Raw genomic sequence first — 16,943 nt, forward strand, 5'->3', positions numbered from 1 at the left:
GTTTACAATGGTATCTAAATGATAGAAGTAGGTTTGTAAGAAGATATAAACTGGCCAAGGGTAGGGAATGACTCCCGGAAGAATCGTGGTGTCATTAAAAGAACCTGATCTTTGGCTTCAGTTGAGGCATTGCTGTGGGCTAGTTGTGTGACTTTGTGGAAGAAGACATTCAAGCCCTCAACATCATCTTCCTGATTTGTGTGAAAATAACTCTTGGCCTTCTCACTTCATGAATGTTTACATTTTTGAACTTGTTCCACATCATTTCAGAAAGTGGAAAAATGTTGAAATCTTATTTACCCTCTCCTTTCTTTTGATGTCTCCAAATGTTAATGTAAATCACACTCTTTTAGGTAGCTTTGCATGAAATACAGATTCTCAAGCATTCTGGTATCCTCGATTCCATTAACTTGGAGAAGTTCCTGTGATTTGAACAGGCAAACCCAGATGATCTTGATGTGGACGTGTGAGGAGAAGACTTGGAGAGACATTTTACCTCCCTTCCTCTCCAAAATGAATTCAGCTCCTCTCATGCTTTTGTCCAATAGGTGTTTACTCTTCTTGTGTTTACTATGTTCCCTCCCTCATTTGTCCTCTTCTCTGTAAACAATACAAAGGAAAAAGTGTATGAACTCAGTTCTTACACTAACAGCAACCACCCAGGGATATTACAGCTTTTCATAAATGGTGGAAGGCATTAAATCAGGCATTCTAGAGTGAAGCCACATTTTCTAAATCTTTTGTTCACCCTAATGATACCATTTAAATAATGCTGCTGAGCCATTTTTGCTAACTCTATAGTTGTCCTATTATTATAGCTTTGAAATAGCCAATCGGCTATAAGTGACTGCATATAAACCAAAAACTTCAGTGGGAAACTCAGAATCATAGAAGTTCCCCCTACAGAACCCATTCCTGGTCTTCCTCTGGTCCACAGCGCCTCTGACTCCATGTGAAAGGACTGAACTTCCAGTTTGCTCTATAGGAAACCACAACTTCTTGGAGCTTTATGCTAAACAGTGACGACCTGAGTCAGTTCAAGTTTGGTGTGGATGGGACTGTAGGTGCCAGCTCCAGAAGCCTCTCCACTGCCACACTGAGCAATGACAGAAGGTAGTGTTTATCCAGGTCTGCAAAGGAATTTCAGGTAAGCAGAATTGTTTTGGACAGCCAAAGTCTGTGTTCTCAGCTTCTCAGTGAATCTGAATCCTGGTTCTAAATAATTTGTATTTGTTAATCCACTTTCCCACCCCTGCAATCCTTGGGAGAAGCACTCACAAATTCCAATCTTGAGAACCAAGTCCTGAAAAGAGCCAGAAAATACCGTAAGAATCTACCATGCGAGTATGTGTCATTTTGAACTGGGAAGAAGTCCAAATCCTTTCCTTGAACTGTAAATAACAGATACACATGCACCTGTTCCTGCACCCTCTGGATACCCCTGGAAACACTGTGACAAAGATAAGAATCAGCATTCTCTTGGCCTCTCACCCATGTTACTTGTCCATTTGCACAGAAAACCTTCCTTTGAGTGCTGTGCTTGATGGCTAAGATGAAGTCTTGTTGCTAAATTTCTCTGCGTTCACAGATGCATTGGCACCTGACTCACAGGCTTCTCTTTCTGTCAAACCTCTGCCAAACTGTGGTGTTTATCACACCCAAAACTCCCAGTCTCTTACTGACTCCTACTCTACTGATTTGAAGTTGAAGCCAACAGCCATATGCCCAGAACTGACCTACCTCTGAAATCCTAATCTCTAATAGCCCAATTAGTGACCTCATTCTCCTGTGGTTTGAATGCATTTTCCCTATCATCATTGCTATTCTTTGATCTTATCAAGTGCTTTCATCCCTTGCTCTCTCCATCTTGCGCCACTTGACTGGTCTCTGGTCTTTAGCCTCTTTTATCTCCTTCCTTCTCTCTTCTAGATTCCACAAGTTTAATTCAGTTTAAAGTCTCTCACTTTCTTGTTCTCAATTAGCTTGGCCCTTATGTTTTTTTGCTGGATTAGCCTAGTTCATTTCAATTTGTTTTCTCTGCTTCCAATCTCTGGGTGCTGAGTTCATATATGTGGGTGAATATCACTCCTAAATGTTGGTTTTCCTTCTGCACCTGGTCCTAAGAAATGCCTGGAGATCCCTATATGTATACCTGGTCTGTGCTTTCTCCCACTAACATGAGATGCCATTCAAAACCTAACCATTTCCCGTGAGAATATATTCTTTTTTCTCTACACCCTCCTGGCTTACTCTCTCACCTTACTTATTTCCAAAGGAAAACTTGTCCTTCTATTTCTTCCAGAAATTAGACATTCAAAGATAACTTGTTAACTTTCTGCTCTTTTGTCTAACCACAGGTACTCACACATATAGCCACATGCATACACCTGAACTAAAATCCTTCTCTCACACCTTAGTAGAAGAGGTCTTCTTCCCATCCAAAACTATCCCAACACCTAAATTAGAGATGAGGTTAAAGATTAGATGAATTAATAAACATAAAGGATTTGGAATAGTGTATTAGCAATTTATCTTTCCCCTTTCTACTTCCTGTTATATCCATGGACTTGTTGATTACTCTCCATCCTAGCTGGGTTTCTGTAGTTAGCATCAATATCCTACTTCTCTCATCTGATAAGAAATGCCTTTGTTTGAGCTCATACACTCTTCCTTCCTCCCTCCCTACTCTTGAATTTTTCTCCTTTCTTTCCTGGCCAAGGTGTATACAGACTTCATTTCCTCACCATCCATGTAGTCTCCAATTCCCTTTACCTAGTTTCTTCTCCATCAATCCCTGGCATGTCTCTCACCATATCAGTAATCTAATCCGCACCCCAAATTGCACTGGCATTTTTAGAACTCCTCTCCCTTAGCATCTCAGCATCATTTGACTCTTTGGTCATCACTCTTTCCTTTAAATAAATTTCTCCTTTGACTTCAGAGACACATCTCTTCTTATTTTTCACACTGTTCTTGGGCAGCTACTCTCTAGTCTCCTCTGTTGGCCTGTCTTCTTCTCTAAACTTGTTAAAGGTCTATAGTCATCTACATATTTTTATGGATGATCATAACAGAGTGTCTATTGGATTAGTTTAAGTCAGAAGGATCTATCACATGGAGGCCTCAGAGTGCATTGGAGGTAGATGTATCTAACTGGTGGAAGGTGAGCAAGGGTTCTGCTCCAGAGGGCAGTGAGCTGTAACATGGCACAAAAATGGGAGAGCATGTGCTGTGGATGATGGCAGGTGGTAGCAGGGAACAAAAGTTATGCACAACCTTTCTTCCTTTCTTTTAATGCATCCCCCTACATCTTATATATCTGACGTAGGGTGCTAAGAGTAAGTCATCATTAAACATCTTCTTTATTTGAAAGCTTTCATTAGCAGCCACATTTTCTTAGAGTATTTACTAAACTTAGAATCAGAGTGAAGAAAATTGTTGCTTAGTCTTGAAAGTATCCCAAGGGCCCCATCTCTAGGCCTCACTGATTCCATTCATTCCTTGAACCCCACTTACATCATTCACCCCAATTCATATCATATTATTAATCAACAACCAACATAATCAACCTTAACACAGAATTATCAAAACATTTTCAACCAAAATTTTTCAAAATCATCACCATTCATAACTCAAATCCCCTACACCATTCCAAATTAACTTAACACCACATACATACATACCATCCCCAAACTTTTTCAATAACAACCTCATAATTATCCACACTATAACAAAACGTTTAACACTAAACATTTTCCCTAACACACACCATACCACAAATCCTCACTAAAACAAAATAACATAAATAAAACTACCTACAAATCAATTCCAACCTTAACCCAAACCACTTCCACCATATACCTTCACACCTACCACCCACACTACACCCACAACACTAAAATCATACCTCTTCACTCCCTAAAACAACTCCCCAAAATTGGTATAGGTGTATGAGCAGTGTGTTTTGTTGCTTGCGTTCTCTCTCACGTTCTGACCCTCTTCTCTTAACACTACCCTCCAGTGTGAGTTGTTTACTCTAGTTCCCATCTAAGCAAGTTGGAGCCACATAGTTGGGTTTTTGTGATTGATTGTGTGTTAATATATAGGTGTGTGTGTGTCGACACATTTGGATGAGGTCGCGCGATACGTGAGATCTATGCACAGAGACTTTTTTTCACCGAGAGTGTGAGAGAGAGTAGAGAGAGAGAGATATCATTTTATCTTTAGATAATCTATACCTAGACATCTATATAAAAGTGCGTATGTGAATTTCATATTCCTTCATTCTATTACATCAAACATAACAAGAATTATTTCACGTAGAGAGTGACGAGCGCACTGAGATCAGAGATTCGTATAGAGTTAATTGGTATAGTTGCCTTTAATAAAATTGTATGGAAATTCGATTTTAGTAAGGTCCCTGATCTTAGGGAGATGATATCCATCCCCAATTACCAATCTTCCACGCTACTGAGTAGTTGCTCCATTTTCCCCTGTCTGCCTTCACTCTCTTCTCTTTCAAATAAATAAATAAAATTCTAAAATAAATAAATAAATTGATGGATCCACTCTAAGCCTTCAAAATTTTTTGTTTCTTCTCTTCGCTATCCTCAGAATGAGAGGGGAGAGAGTAGATAGATAGAGTATAGTTTATCTGCAATAATGTTTCGTTTGGTGTGATAGAGATAACTAGATATAGAGAGAGATAGAGATATATAGCGAGATGATATAGAGAGAAGGTGTAATTAGCATGTGTGTTAGATCGATCGCTCTAGCTATATTATATTTTATATATATATTCAGATATTCTTGTGTGTAAGACTGGGCAAAATTCATATGTGTGTCTTTTTTATGTACTACTTTGTTTCAGAGAGACTTTGAGATGGATATACACACACATACATATACATGGATAACTCCTTACTTGTCTGTTTTTATATTATTCATTTGGGATTATGTTAGATATTTTCCTGAATATATAACACAGACATTTTCCTCTGTCATTAAATACACTTTGAAGACATCATTTTCATGCCCAGTAATCCATAATTTGAATATGCCACCATTACCTTAAGCATTCCTCTATAATAGGTTTTGGGTCATTTCTATTTTTTTAAATTTTATTATTTAAGTGATCTCTACACTTGGTGTAGAGCTCGAACCCTGGACCTTGAGATCAAGGGTCATGTGCTTTTCTGACTGAGCCAGCTAGGTGTCGCAGTTTTGGATCATTTCTAAATTTATGCTATCATAATACTATAATGAATTTCCTTGTATTTACATATCTCTAGATATCTATTATTGCGTCTTTGGGATGAGTTTCTAAAAGTGGAATTATTGAATGAAAGGATTTGCTCTATTTTTAAGGCTGCTAGGATATAATTCCAGTTTGCTTGGATAATTTCATCCTTGATCAACATTTTCTCTTTCCTATGATTTTGTTCCTTAGGAAAAAGCAACTACATATAACATGGTCTTTAGAATCTTTTCCAAAAGATTGGTTTCTTTCACAATGCCTGAAAATACTAATCTTTGGCAAGATTAGAGCAAGTGTTTCAATGCCTGGGGACCTCAGTCTCCTGTGGGACAGTTTCTCTGAAAAGACTCATTGTTCTTCATTTGCATCTGGACAACTGAAGACATTTGTTTCTCAGTGTCTTGGCCTGACGTGAATCAAATGGGCATGGGAAGATCCATTTCACCAGATGTGTTGCCTCCAGAATTTTCCAGTATTTGGTGTGGTGGGTCTAGAGGGGCTCCCTATCTCTTTACTGTGATGGAACAGTCCTGTGAGCTGAAAATGGGTTACACTGTCTCCAAATACTGAGACCAAGGCTGCATGAAGAAAATTGGTTTTCACTTGATAAAGTATTTTATTTAGAAAAAAATGCCATTTTATTTGCATGTGTCAAAAGATAAAGAAGAAAGCCTTCAGGCACTGAGAAGTATGGGGTTTAAGGCTGCTTCTTGTGGCTGGCATCAGTAGAAATGCACTCCTAGGAAATATTGTTAATTAGTGACACCTCAAGTCTTTCTTATTAGTGAAAAAAATACCAGTTCAAACACAAACGTGATCATTTATATTAGCACAGAAACATCCAATTATTTGGGGTCCATGTAATACTTAACCCACCCTTGTAAAATATTTCTGTCCTCCTTCATATTACAGAAAAATGGAAGCTTGAACTTTTGGTATTATGTTTTCCTTTTATGGTGACAGACCTCTCAGAATTAAAATCATCCAATGTCAATCATTCATGCCGGGATAACTCTTTCAAAGTAACATTTTCCTCTTTGAAGTCTTCTTTCATGAAAGAATCCTGCTTTTTCATGCTTCTATGCTTGAAAATAAAAAGACTGATTTGAAAAGTGTCTCCTCTGGTAACTTCCTCTTACTCTGACAAAATTTTCCAAAGGACCTTTCAAAAGCTCCCAACAGTTTTGAGATGTTGACTCTCAAGAGATTTGAGATATTGAAAAAAAAGTACATGGCCATTAGTGAATGTTTGATTTTCTGATTTAACTTTTTAAAAAAGATTTATTTATTTATTAGAGAGAGTGTGCTGGAGGGGAGGGACAAGGGTAGAGGGAGACAGAGAGGGAGAGAGAAACCCAAGTGACTCTGCACTGAGCATGGAGCACAATGGGAGGATTGATCTCAGGACCCTGAGATCATGACCTCAGCTAAAGCCAAGATTTGGATGCTTAATATACTGCGCCACCCAGGCACCCCCAAATAAGCCAATTTTCTTTACTTACAGTTAAGAACCCTGATTCTCTAAGTCAAATCTGAACAATAGCTGTCTCTTCTTGTTGGTGCTGTGACAGAGGAAGGAAGAAAAAGAGGGATTTTTTACAGAGGTCTACCTACCTCCCTGTGCTTAGCTAGCTGGTTTCACAGCTCAGACAGAGGTGCTGAATAATCACAGGACCTTTAGGACAAGAACACAGTTGAAATTTCTGGGAAAAGAGCCTCAGAGGGCGTGCTGCCAACCTATCAACATTTTGAAACCGCCTCTCTGAACATGGGATCCTGGGGGAGGGACTGAATTTCATACTCTGCTGCCAGAAGGTTGTGCAAATGGTGCATTTCATCTTCTCGAACACCTTGCAGCCTCCTGTCTTACCTTGGGGAATCTCTGCAGAGACTAAGATTGACAGCTTTGCAGGTGAGAACAAAGGAGAATCATTGTTATGGGACCCCCCATCTCCTTTTGCTTCCCCCACTGAAGCAGAATGAATCAAAATGTTACTGTTGGATGTGGATATGAATTTCTGAACTCATTTGGGTTGAGAATTAGGCCTGGCAAAAAGGAAGCTCTTCCATTTCAGAGGTCTGTATCATTGCACTACTGTGTATAGGGCAATACCCTAGTTCTGCAAGAAATTCTTGAGAGGATAAAGTCAGGCTCTTGTTCTGAATTGATAAAGAAATGTGAGGAGATTTGGGAGCTAGCTGTTGGTGGAGGGATGACAGTCTAACACCGTCTCGAAGAAATATGCTGGTTTGGGTGACATAAAACATAACTTATAGACATACTATGTAGAAACTATCTTATTTTATCCTGTAGTAACATTCTAAGATAGTCAGATTTTTTTCCCTTGAATAAATGATGATCAGGGGAATTAAGTGCCCTGCTTAAAGTTGCAAAGGGATGAGGTAGATCTAGTAAGAGGACTATAATACAGACGAGATTAATTATAAATTTAAAACCATAAAAAATGAACTTAAAAAGGCCTTAGTTGTAACACTCCTATGATATTATTTGGTCTTTCCTTCTATATTTTCATATTTTTAAAAATTTATTTAAATTCAATTAACATATAGTGTATTATTAGTGTCAGAGGTAGAGTTTAGTGATTCATCAGTTGTATATAGCACTCAGTACTCATTACATCACATGCCCTCCTTCATGCCCATCACCCAGTTATCCATCCCCCCCAACCATCTCTCCTCCAGCAACCCTCAGTCTGTTTCCCATAGTTAAGAGTCCCTCATGGTTTGTCTCCCTTATTTTCTTATTTTATTTTTCCCTCCCTTCCCCTCTGATCCTTTGTTTTGTTTCTTAAATTGTACATACGGGTGAAATCATATAGTTTTCTTTCTCTCATTGACTTAGTTCACTTAACATAATACCATCTAGTACCATTCATGTTATTGGAAATGGTAAGATTTCATTTTCTGCTGGCTGAGTAATATATATATATATATATATATATATATATATATATATACACACACACACACACACATATCTTCTTTATCCATTAATCTGTTGATGAACATCTGTCTCTTTCCATAGTTTGGAACATAGTTTCCATAGTTTGGCTTTGTAGACATTGCTGCTATCATAATTATATATGTGATTTATATAAATATGCACACAAAAAGACTTTAAATATCTTATTAGAATTTATGTATTGTCATTTTTCTCCCCTTTTTTGTGTTCATCCTAAGACTCTCTATATGGCAGCATGTACACCATAGCTTTCATGTTAATGGGCCTTAGAGTCATAAAATAATAGATCATTATTTATGTAAATTGTCTGAGATTGTGTCTAGTATTTCTTCATAAGTTAGTATTGCTTTTAAAATTTTTCATAGAGCATTTTTCATTTGAATTTTTTCTTTGGGTAAATTCCAAATATTGGATTGGTTTCATCAAAGGTTTCAAAATGTCCTTTGTAGGCCTTCATCCATTATCAGTGCAGGCAACCACCAAAAGGTGTCAGCTCCCTTGAATCTTCTATTTCAGTCAAATGCATTTATTGAACATCATATTTATGTTTTTAGTGTGTGTGTATGTGTGTATGCATGTGCTGAAGGTTGTTCCAAATGTACTGGGAAGTACGTTAATATTACATCCCCAGTAATCTGGCATCAAATTCAACCTGGCTTCTTACTGTCATGCAGCCTTTATGTGAGATGCTCCTAGCTAATGTCAGATTAATCTTCAGAAATGTTATGATTTTACTCTCTTGATACTATCCAAGATGTGGCATGGCTGCATCTATTCTTCTTTGAGGCTTTTCTCAAGTTACCATGCCCAGAACATAGCAGGCCTTCTAGAGATACCTGTTGAATGAACGAATGAGTCTTTGCTCTTGGTAAGTGGAGCAACTAAATAGATGGTTATGTTAATATAAATACTTCATACGTTCATTTATTCACAGACATTTATTGAGTCATTACTGTGTGTCAGACAGTATAAAAACACTATGGAAAACAGTATGTGGGTTCCTCAAAAAAAAAAAAATAGAATTACCATATGACCCAGAAAACTTACTTCTGGATTTATATAAATATATATAAAAGTGATGAAATTGCAATTTCTAAGAGATATCTGTACCTACATGTTTACTGCAGCAGTATAGACAATAACTAAGACATGGAGACAGCTGAAGTGTCCACAAATAGCTGAATGGATACAGAAGTTGTGGTGTAAATACACAATGGAATATTATCCAATCATAAGAAAGAAATCTCACCATTTGTGACAACATGGTTGGATCTTGAGGGCCAGACAGTGAAATAGGTCAGACAAGAAAACACAAATACTCTATGATCTCATTTATGTGCAGATCTAAAAAAGCCAAACTGAAATTGACAGAGTAAACAGAATGGTGGTTGCTAGGCACTGGGAATTGGAGGTAATGGGGAAATGTTGGTCAAATGGTACAAAACTTCCAGTTATAAGGTAAATAAGTCCTGGAGATCTAATGTACAGCATGGTGATAATAATTAATAATATTGTATTATATACTTGCAAGTTGCTAAGAGAGTAGATCTTAAATGTTCTCACAACAAAAAAAGAGGTAGTATGTGATATGTTGGAGGCATTAGCTAACATTATTGTGGTAAACATTTCAAAACGTATCTGTGTATCAAATAATCCCATTGCACACTTTTAACTTACACGATGTTAGTTTCAGTTATATCTCAGTAACTCTTGGAAGAAAAGAAAAAAAAATACAATCATTGCCTTAGTGGTTCTGATCAAGATTCTCCCCTCAAATCATTAAGGGAATTCAAGGTTAAGTGAAGGAATTGCTTCACTGGCAAGAATCCAAATAATTGACAAGAACCTGGGGAAAAGGGAGCACATGTGAAAAAATCAAACTTTAGTTTATTCAAGAATTTCCCACCATGTTAAAGCAGAAGCTCACAGGGACGGAGATCTTGTCAGTTCTTGCTGACTGATCTTGGTAGATTGGATGTCCTGCAGAGGACAGTTTCCTTCATTAGGGGGCTAAACACCTTGGCTCAGGTAACAGAGAAGCTGAAGGCAAACCGAGGTGACAGTGAAGCATTTGCCAGCCCAGAAATGGCCTCATGCCATGAACTTAGCAACTAAATGCCCACTGCATCAACTCTGCCCTCGAAATCTCCTTTAGGAACCTCTCATGTGGCACACTCTAGCTGGAACCATGCATGGAAGGGAATTCCAGGAAAAGTAGTTCAGCCTAGCTGGGGTAATACTTTACAAAGCTAATGCAGTGAGCTCTCAATGAAGATTTATCGAGTGATTGAATAAGTGAATGGATGAATAGATCATTTCAACAGGAAGAACTGTAAGGCCGTATGATCTACAACTTAAAGGTCAGGCAGAGAAGTAATTATGTGAGGTGATAGAGGCATTAATTAACATTATTGTGGTAAGGGATCCCTGGGTGGCGCAGTGGTTTGGCGCCTGCCTTTGGCCCAGGACGCGATCCTGGAGACCTGGGATTGAATCCCACTTTGGGCTCCCGGTGCATGGAGCCTGCTTCTCCCTCTGCCTGTGTCTCTGCCTCTCTCTCTCTCTCTGTGACTATCATAAATAAATAAAAATAAAAAAAAAACATTATTGTGGTAAACATTTCTTTTTTTTTAAATATTATTTATTTATTTATTCATGAGAGACACAGAGCATGAGAGAGAGAGGCAGAGACACAGGCAGAGGGAGAAGCAGGCTCCCCATAGGGAGCCTGATGTGGGACTTGGTCCCGGGTCTCCAGGATCACAACCCAGGCTGAAGGCAGCACTAAACTGCTGAGCCACCTGGGCTGCCCTGTGGTAAACGTTTCATAACATCTGTGTATCGAATAATCCCTTTGTACACTTTAAACTTACACAATGTTAGTTTCAGTTATAGTTCAGTAACTCTCAAGAGGAGTAAACAAGTTCATGGAGTGTTTTTCTGCATGCCAATGATGGCTCAGGCTGAGAGTGGGTCAAAGTCCAGAATCCTGTGTAGAAGGGAAAAACTTTTAAAGTCCAGACAAGGGCAGCCCTGGTGGCTCAGCGGTTTAGCACCGCCTTCAGCCCAGGGCGTGATCCTGGAGACCAGGGATCAAGTCCCATGTGGGGCTCCCTGCATGGAGCCTGCTTCCCTCTGCCTGTGTCACTGCCTCTCTCTCTCTCTCACTCACTCACTCTCTCTCTCTCAATCTGTATCTCATGAAAAAATAAATAAAATCTTAAAAAAAAAGTTTAGACAACTTATCTAATGGATCACTGAGGGTAAACGGTCAAGCTAACCATTTATGAAGAGTAAACCTACTCTTGGTAGGGGCTGTTAAGAAGGAGTTATATGTTGATTCAGTCTAGGGGAAGAAGAGAAATTTAACCAACATTTGGTTAACAAGTTGTTTGTTTTGCTGTATCAGTGGGTGATTCCCAGTTCAGCTAACTAATTATAAGGCAGAGACTGAGAATTTGGAGGGTCGGTGTCCTGCCTTCTCATAGGTAAACAAGTGGGGCATCGGTGAGTCTTACTAACACAGAGGGAGGAAGATTCCTTGCAGTAAGCCCTTATAGGAACACAAAGATGGAGGGATTTCTTTAACCATTGTTTTCCAGGATAACAGGAGCTTGGGTAAAACTCCACATTGTGAGTCCTTCAGAGAATTGTATTTATTGAAATACATTTTGACCTCAGTCTTTTGGCCTGCCTTGGGAATTAGCTCTACAAATCTTGCTTTACTGATTTGAAAGTATTGTGGTTTTTAAAAATGTTTTTGTTTAAATTCCAATTAGTTAAGATACAGTGTAATATTAGTTTCAGGTGTACAATGTAGTGATTAACACTTCCATACAACACCCAGTGTTCATTACAATAAGTGCACCCCTTAATCCCTATCACCTATTTCACCCATCCCCCCACCTCCACTCTGGTAACCATCAGTGTATTATCTATAGTTAAGAGTCTGTTTCTTGGTTACTCTGTCTCTCTCTCTCTCTCGGCTCATTTGTTTTGTTTCTTAAATTCCATATGCGAGTGAAATCATATGGTATTTGCCTTTCTCTGATTGGCTTATTTCTCTTAGTATAATACCCTCTAGCTTCATCCATGTCATTGCAAATGTCAATAATTCATTCTTTTTGATGGCTTAGTAATATTCTATTGTGTATATATATGTATATATATATATATACTATATCTTCCTTATCCGTTCATCAATTGGTGGACATTTGGGCTCTTTTCAAAAGTTGGCTATTGTAGATAATGCTGCTATAAACATCAGGCTACATGTATCCCTTCAAATTAGTATTTTGGTATTCTTTGGGTAAATACCTAGTGGTGCAATTGCTGAATCATAGGATAGTTCTATTTTTAACTTTTTGAGGAACCTCCATAATGTTTTCCAGAGTGGCTGCACCAGTTTGCATTCCCATCAGTGCAAAAGTTCCATTCTTCACAACGTCACCAGCACCAGTTGTTTCTTGTGTTATTGAGTTTAGCCATTCTGACAGGTGTGAGGTGATATCTCATAGTAATTTTGATTTGCATTTCCCTGATAATCAATAATGTTGAGCATCTTTCCATATCTATTGGCCATCAGTATGTCTTCTATAGAAAAATGTCTATTCAAGTCTTTTGCCATTTTTAATAGAATCATTCATTTTTTGGATGTTGAGTTTTATAAATTCTTTATATATTTTGAATACTAACCCTTTATCAGGCATGACATTTGCAAATATCTTTTCCCATTCCATAGGTTGTGTCTTAGTTTTGTTGACTGTTACCTTTGCAGTGCAGAAGATTTTTATCTTGATGAAGTCCCAATAGTTCATTTTTGCTTTTGTTTCCCCCTGCCTCCAGAGATGTATCTAGAAAGAAGTTGGTATGGCTGATGTCAAGCTATTGTCTCTTGGATTTTTCTGGTTTGAAGTCTCACATTTAGGTCTTTAATCCATTTTGAATTTATTTTTGTATATGTTGTAAGAAAGTGGCTCAGTCTCATTCTTTTGCATGTTGCTATCCAGTTTTCCCAACACCATTAGTTGAAGAGACTCTTTTTCCCACTGAATATTCTTTCCTGCTTTGATAAAGATTAATTGACCATATCATTATGGGTTCATTTCTGGGTTTTCTATTCTCTTCTATTGATCTATGTACCTATTTTTTGCCAGTACCACACTGTCTTAATTACTACAGCTTTGTAATATAACTTGAAGTTGGTAATTGTGATATATCCAGTTTTGTTTTTTCTTTTTCAAGGTTTCTTTGGCTAGTCATGGTCTTTTGTGGTTCCATACAAATTTTAGAATTGTTTGTTCTAGCTCTGTGAAAAATGTTGGTATTTTTATAGTGATTGCATTAAATGTATAGATTGCTTTGGGTGGCATAAACATTTTAACAATATTTTTCTTCTAAGCCATGGCCATTCAAAGTCATTGTTTCCTTGTTTATTTTCTCTTTAGATTATCTGTCCACTGATATAAGTGGGGTGTTAAGGTCCCCTACCTTTATTGTGCTATTATCAATTGTTCTTTTTTGTCTGTTACTGTTTTATGTATTTGGGTGATTGCATATTGAGTGCATAAATATTTATAATTGTATATTCTTGTTGGACTGTCCTCTTTATGATTATATAATGCCCTCCTTCGTCTCTTTTAACAATGTTTGTCTTAAAGTCTAGTTTGTCTGATATAAGAATTGCTACTCTAGCTTTCCTTTGACATCCATTTGCATGAAAGATGTTTCTCTATCCTCTCACTTTCAATCTGCTGGTGCCTTTAGGTCTAAAATGAGTCTCTTGTAGGCAGCATATAGATGGGTCTTGGTTTTTTTATCCATTCTGACACTCTATGTCTTTATATTAGACCATTTAATCCATTTATATTCAAAATAATTATTGATAGATAGATATATATTTATTTCCCCTTTAATACTTCTTTTGTGGTTGTTTCTGGAGATTTTCTCTGATCCTTTCTTGTCTGTTACTTTTGGTCTGTCTTTTGCACTTAAAGAGTCTCTTTTAATATTTCTTGCAGGCCTGGTTTACCGGACACAAACTCCTTTCATTTTTTGTTTGTCTGGGGTAATTTTTATCTATCTTTCCATTCTGAAAGATGGGCCTTATTGGAATATTCCTGGCTGCAGATCTTCCCCATTCAGCACATTGAATTTATCAGCCACTATTTTCTGGCTTGCTAAGTTTCTGTTGAGAAATCTCCAACTAGTCTTATGAGTTTTATCTTGTAAGTTAAGCACTTTTTGTCTTGCTGCTTTTAAGATTTTTTTTCTTTATCACTATATTTGACAACTGTAATTACAATGTCTTGGTGCTGGCCTACTTTTGTTGATTTTGATGGGAGTACTCAGTGCCTCCTGGACCTGGATACCTGTTTCCTTCCCCTTATTAGGAAGTTTGCTGCTATTACTTCTTGAAATAAATTTTCTGCCCCCTTTTTTCTCTCTCTTCTTCTTCTGGGACTCCTATAATACAAATGTTATTATATTTGATGGAGTCATTGATTTCCCTAAGTCTACTCTTATGTTCCATAATTCTTCTTTCTCTCTGTTGTTCAGCTTCATTATTTTCCATTATTTTGTCTTCTAGGTCACTAAGTCATTCCTCTACTTTTTCCAGCCTGCTGGTCACTGTATCAAGTCTGTTTCCAATCTTGTTTAGTGTATTCTTCATCTCTGATTGAGTATTTTTTTAACTCTTTTATCTCTTTGGTAAGGGTCTCCCATCAGTATGTTTTTTAGTCTTTTCTCAAGCCCAGTGAGTATCCTTATGATTATTGCCATAAATTCTCCATCAGGCATGTTACTTATATCTGCTTTGCTTAGATCTCTGGCTGTGGCCTTATCTTGCCTTTTCACTTGGGATGCATTCCTCTATCTCAGCATTTTGCCTAAGTCTTTGCCTTTCTCTCTGTTTTAGAAAAGACAGTTATGTCTCCTGTTCCTGAAAGTAATGGTGTTATAAAGAAGAGGTCATGTAGTGCCCGGGCCCTAGCACTTCAGAGGGTGTCTCTGGTGTGCTGCATGTGTTCTGTTGTGGTGGTGGTGGCTGCTTTATCCTTCAGGTCAGTTATTTACAGGGGCTCCTCGCCTTCAGTGGGCAGTGTTTGGTCCCCAGCCTGAATGTGGTGAGTTTTAACTAGGCGTGCTCTGGTCTGCTTGTGAAATGAGACCTGATACCAACTCTACCAGAACTGAGGCCCTGCAGAACTCTCTGGTCAGGATATATGGTAGGGGCAGGGATTCTTGCTGGTCTTCTAGAGGAAGGGACTGTCACTCTGGGACCAAGGCAAGCTTGACTCAGGACAGTCCTGCTGGAGTGCAAGGTGGTGGGCCTTGGTGTAGGCAGATTAGTCAACCAATGTCTGTGCTGAGTGGCTTCCTGCAGGTGGCTCTGTGTTTAGGCTGAGGTGTGGGGGAAGAAAGTGCCAGATAAGCCTATAATCTTTAAAACTCCAGGCTTTAAGTCCTGCTGGTTGAAAGAGCTCATAAAAATCAGCCCCTCTCATTTTCCAAGCCAATGGCTTTGGAAAAACATTCTCCTTGTAACATTCCCATGTGTCCATGTGTTCTTCTCTTTCTCACCTTTCTCTGTGACCATGGCTCCCTCCCTCCCACAGCATCTTTGATCCATTTCTCCCACAAACCACATCTCCACCCTTCTACCTTCCTTGGCATAGCCTCTTCTCTTTCTTTAGTTGTGGAGTTTGTTCTGCCAGTTTTCAGGTCAATTTCTGGGCTATTTAGGATGATTTGATAGTTACCTGGTTGTGTTTGTGGGATGAGATGAGCCTAGCTATTTTCCTCCCTCTGATCCCTGAAGGATGTTGTTGAGGACTTATCTGTTACCTGTTGTATCTATGGTTCCCGAATATGGCTGCATAAGAAAATCATCTGGAGAAGTGCTGGAGAGAACGACAAACAAATGAAACTCCAAACACTGCTAAGGGAATGTAAAACAGTTCAGCCACTTTGGAAAAACAGTTTGGCAGGTTTTTTTTTAATAAATTTAGACATATGCTTACTACATGACCATGCAAATGCACTTCTACATGTTTAGTCAAGAAGCATAAAAGTGTTTGCTCAAAGGCAATCGTCAAAGCACCTCACATGTATTGATTTATCCAGCTGTCACAACCACTCTAGGGGACAGGCACTATATATGAGGAAACTATGGCAATTTTATATGTGAGGAAAGCAAGGCACAGAGGAGTGAAGTAACTTGCCCAACATCATGTAGTTTCTAAGGTGGCAGCCTCAGGTTTGTTGTGGTTAGAACTTAACCTCAAAGATGTTCATGCAGTTTAGATAATATATGTGGTAATTTTAGTGCATCCTTAATTACTGGTATGCTGGGTGAAAGCAAAATTAAAATTTCATAAAGATTGTTTAAAGTCTAGAAAATATTTAAAAAATAATTTTGGAAACAGGCACCTGTGCTTTCTGCCAGTCTTATTCTTCTTAGGAGTTAGTAAGGAGTTCAGTGAATGGGGCAACAATAAAATCACAGGAACAAAGACCTGAACTAAACTGCCTGTTGTGTCTGTTTTGTGTCTTTGTGTGTTTTCCATTGCTTCTCATTCCGTGATATTTCTTGATCCTGTCTTTAGGTTGAGGCCAAGATGTTCCACTTACAAGGCTCACAAGTGCTGCAGATGCTAGAGAAATCCTTGAGGAAGAACCTGCCAGAGTCCTTAAAGGTGA

The 16,943-nt window shown here is 38.3% G+C and overlaps 1 protein-coding gene across 3 annotated transcripts in view; it reads left to right on the forward strand.

Moving 5' to 3' along the window:
- Positions 1–16,943, forward strand: part of LOC129494136 (glycine N-phenylacetyltransferase-like) — a 75,158-nt gene that overhangs the window by 44,178 nt on the left and 14,037 nt on the right. For 2 of the 3 annotated variants that reach the window (XM_055300874.1, XM_055300876.1), the window contains exons 1-2: positions 7,043–7,169; positions 16,850–16,939. In XM_055300874.1, coding sequence (XP_055156849.1) covers positions 16,862–16,939 — 78 coding nt within the window. In that variant the 5' untranslated portion in view covers positions 7,043–7,169; positions 16,850–16,861. Of the gene's footprint in view, positions 1–7,042; positions 7,170–16,849; positions 16,940–16,943 lie in introns of those variants that run through there. The other variant, XM_055300875.1, reaches the window with a different exon arrangement.

Source organism: Nyctereutes procyonoides, unplaced genomic scaffold (assembly GCF_905146905.1).
Source record: "Nyctereutes procyonoides isolate TBG_1078 unplaced genomic scaffold, NYPRO_anot_genome, whole genome shotgun sequence".
Taxonomy (NCBI): domain Eukaryota; kingdom Metazoa; phylum Chordata; class Mammalia; order Carnivora; family Canidae; genus Nyctereutes; species Nyctereutes procyonoides.